This window comes from Numenius arquata, chromosome 21 (genome assembly GCF_964106895.1).
Source record: "Numenius arquata chromosome 21, bNumArq3.hap1.1, whole genome shotgun sequence".
In the NCBI taxonomy this organism is placed as follows: Eukaryota; Metazoa; Chordata; class Aves; order Charadriiformes; family Scolopacidae; genus Numenius; species Numenius arquata.
The window spans coordinates 5,660,697-5,663,344 of NC_133596.1; the positions used below are offsets into that span (position 1 = coordinate 5,660,697).

At 61.1% G+C, this 2,648-nt stretch overlaps 1 protein-coding gene across 1 annotated transcript in view; it reads right to left on the minus strand.

Moving 5' to 3' along the window:
* NDUFS5 (NADH:ubiquinone oxidoreductase subunit S5) overlaps window positions 1-2,401 on the minus strand; it is a 3,707-nt gene extending 1,306 nt beyond the window's left edge. The window contains exon 1 of the mRNA XM_074162074.1: window positions 2,049-2,401. Within this exon, the coding sequence (XP_074018175.1) occupies window positions 2,049-2,264 (216 nt within the window). The 5' untranslated portion in view covers window positions 2,265-2,401. The remainder of the gene's footprint in view (window positions 1-2,048) is intronic.
* Window positions 2,402-2,648: the final 247 nt, after the last annotated feature.

Genomic DNA, 2,648 nt, shown 5'->3' on the forward strand with positions numbered 1-2,648 from the left:
GGCCACCCCATTGCTTGAACAGTGCATTGGAAGGCTGGCTGGAGCATTCGTAGGAGTTGAGCTGTGCTGCTAAGGCTGTGGCCACTCTTCACAGGACAGGGAAGCAAAATACACATTTACAACCAAAGTCGCTCATTAGTTGTTATGGTTTGAGAGAGCCCATAACAATCTATTGTCGTTAGACAATTATTCTATCACCCGATGACCCCTCCCCACCTGGAAATGGGAATCGGGGAACACAAAGAAACACAAGGGTTGAAGTATAAATAGATTTAATAGACTAAGAATAAATAATTAACAATAATACTAAAGAATCAGTATTAATCCTGATACTGATATAAGATATACAGAAATTATACTCAGCCATCTATATCAGGAGGAAGCTGTGCACTCCCAGCAGTGGATAGCAAGTGTCGGACACTGCGAGCGCAATGGCTTCAGGAGGAAAGGGAAGGCCTCAGGGCTCCGGCACCGGGGCAAGGAGTTGTCCGGACCGCCGCCATCAGGGAGAGAGCCAGCTACGCAGCAAACTTTTCTAATTTATATTGGATGTGACGTTCATGGTATGAAATACTCCTGTTGGCCAGCCTGGGTCAAATGCCCAGGCCTTGCTCCTCCTTGTCCCTGCACCTGGCAAGGCTCGAAAACACTAAGCTTGAATCCCACAGAGCCTGGCTGGCTATAAAATAAATATTTTCACAAATTCAGACACTAGAGTCTTCTAAAAGTGTAATTTTCCCCAGCATTAGAAGAAAAGTTAGTCCTGTGTCTCTCAACCCAGGACATTAGTACAGGGAAGGCAGTTTGGGGGGGGCGTACAAGAGTAAGCACGTGGCTTTTGAGACCAAAGGGAGGCTGGGCCTGTTGTTTGTTCTGAGGCCTGTGTCAACAAAGCCAAAAAGTGTTGAGGGGAAGAGGGTTTTCAATGCCTCTCCCCGGGAAGCGTGCATGATGGTCTTTCCCTCCGGTGCTTTAGCAAGGGCTTCCTCTGTGTGTGTGAGAGCTCTCCAGGTGAGAAAGCCCCGAGGGGCCGTATGTTGGTCCATCTGCTCCTCAAGGGGTGTTGCATATGGCCTGGAAAGAGTGGAGAGCAGCAAGGAGCCAGCCAAGAGGTCACCGGGCCCCTCCGCTGCTCACAAAATTGGTGCTGTAGGTCGCAGGGGCATGGGAGGGCACACAGGGGAGTTACCCCATGCTTGCCTTGCTCTGCCTTCTTCCCCCCTGCACCTCTTTCCCTGAGCCCGGAGACGCTCTGGGCAGGAGGGCAGCGTGCCTGGGCCTCCAAACCACCATCACGGCCTCCCTGCTCGGCTTTACAGAAGCGCAGGGCCTTTCCCCTCAGAGAGGGATCCCCACACCCTCAGCCTCTCCCTTGTGTCCCAGAGAGTCCGAACAAGCAGGCCCAGGCCTCCAGCCCGAGCAGGGGCTGCCATGGGCAGGGCTGGGGTGTCCCGGCCGATTGGGGCCGCTGAGGCCCATCGGTGCCTGAGGCAGGCCGGGAGGCTGCCCAGCTCCTCACCCCATAACGGTGGGATCGGCCCTCAGCCACCTTCCCCAGAGCTCGGGGACAAGGAAAACACACACAGCTCCTCCTGCCACGCCTGGAGCAGGACTGACGGTGGCTGGAGGACAACACAGAGCCACTGCCGCTCTTGCTATGAGTCAGGGGAGACCACGTGAGGCCACAGTGCCGGCCCCGACGCCTGCCCACCCGCCATGGCATGCCGAGGCCGGCACTGCACACACCCTGCCCCGGCATCACAACACCCAGCCCACACAGCATAAGGTAAGCTCCTGCCGGGAGGTGTGCCCACTCTCCAGGCAGCCATCAGGCAGGGTGCCCGTGACCAGGAACACCCTTGGAAGCGCTCCCTCCCCTCCCAGCCTGGGCTGGACCCCCCAAACCTCCTCAAGAGCTTGACCTGAACCCTCAGCGCCCCCTCCCCAGCCTGGCCCAGCACCTCAGGTGTCCCCAGCCCGGCCCTAGTACCCCAGTACCCCCCCCCCCCGCCCCCGAGCCCCTTGCACCCCTCCCGGGCGGTGCTCACCAGCTTGGTGCGGTGCATGCACTCCATGAAGTCCTCGTATTCGGGCTGGCACTCGCGGCGGGCGCGGGTCTGGCCCAGGCCGTGCCCGCACTCCACCCACTCCCGCTCGAAGGCGTGACAGGCCCCGGCCTTGCCGTAGGGCTGCGCCATGCTCTGCCGCAGCAGCCACCGGTCCACATCGATGCCCAACTGCCTCTGCAGCTCCCAGAACGGCATGGCTCCGCGCTTGTCGCGACACCGGCGCCGACACGACGCTGACAACACCCCCCCCTCCCCGGGACCGGCCCTTCCCTCACGGACCTCCAACCGCCGCCGTCCTTCACGGGCCTTTCACGACGCCGCCCGCCGCCAAACGCGACTGTAGCCGCGACACCCGCTCGCGCTTTACGGCTGGGCGGCTCCGGCGGAGCCAGCGAGATGAGCGGCACGAGCGCCCTTCGCTGCAGCGCCCCCTGGCGGGAGGGGGGGGGGGAGAACCCGCCCGCCGCGCCCCGCCGCCCCCTGCCGGCCGCCGCGGCAGCCTCCGGCTCTCTCCCAGTGCCCCCCCAGTGCTCCCAGTCCCCCCACATGCGGTGCCCCGGTGTCCCCCAGTCTCTACCC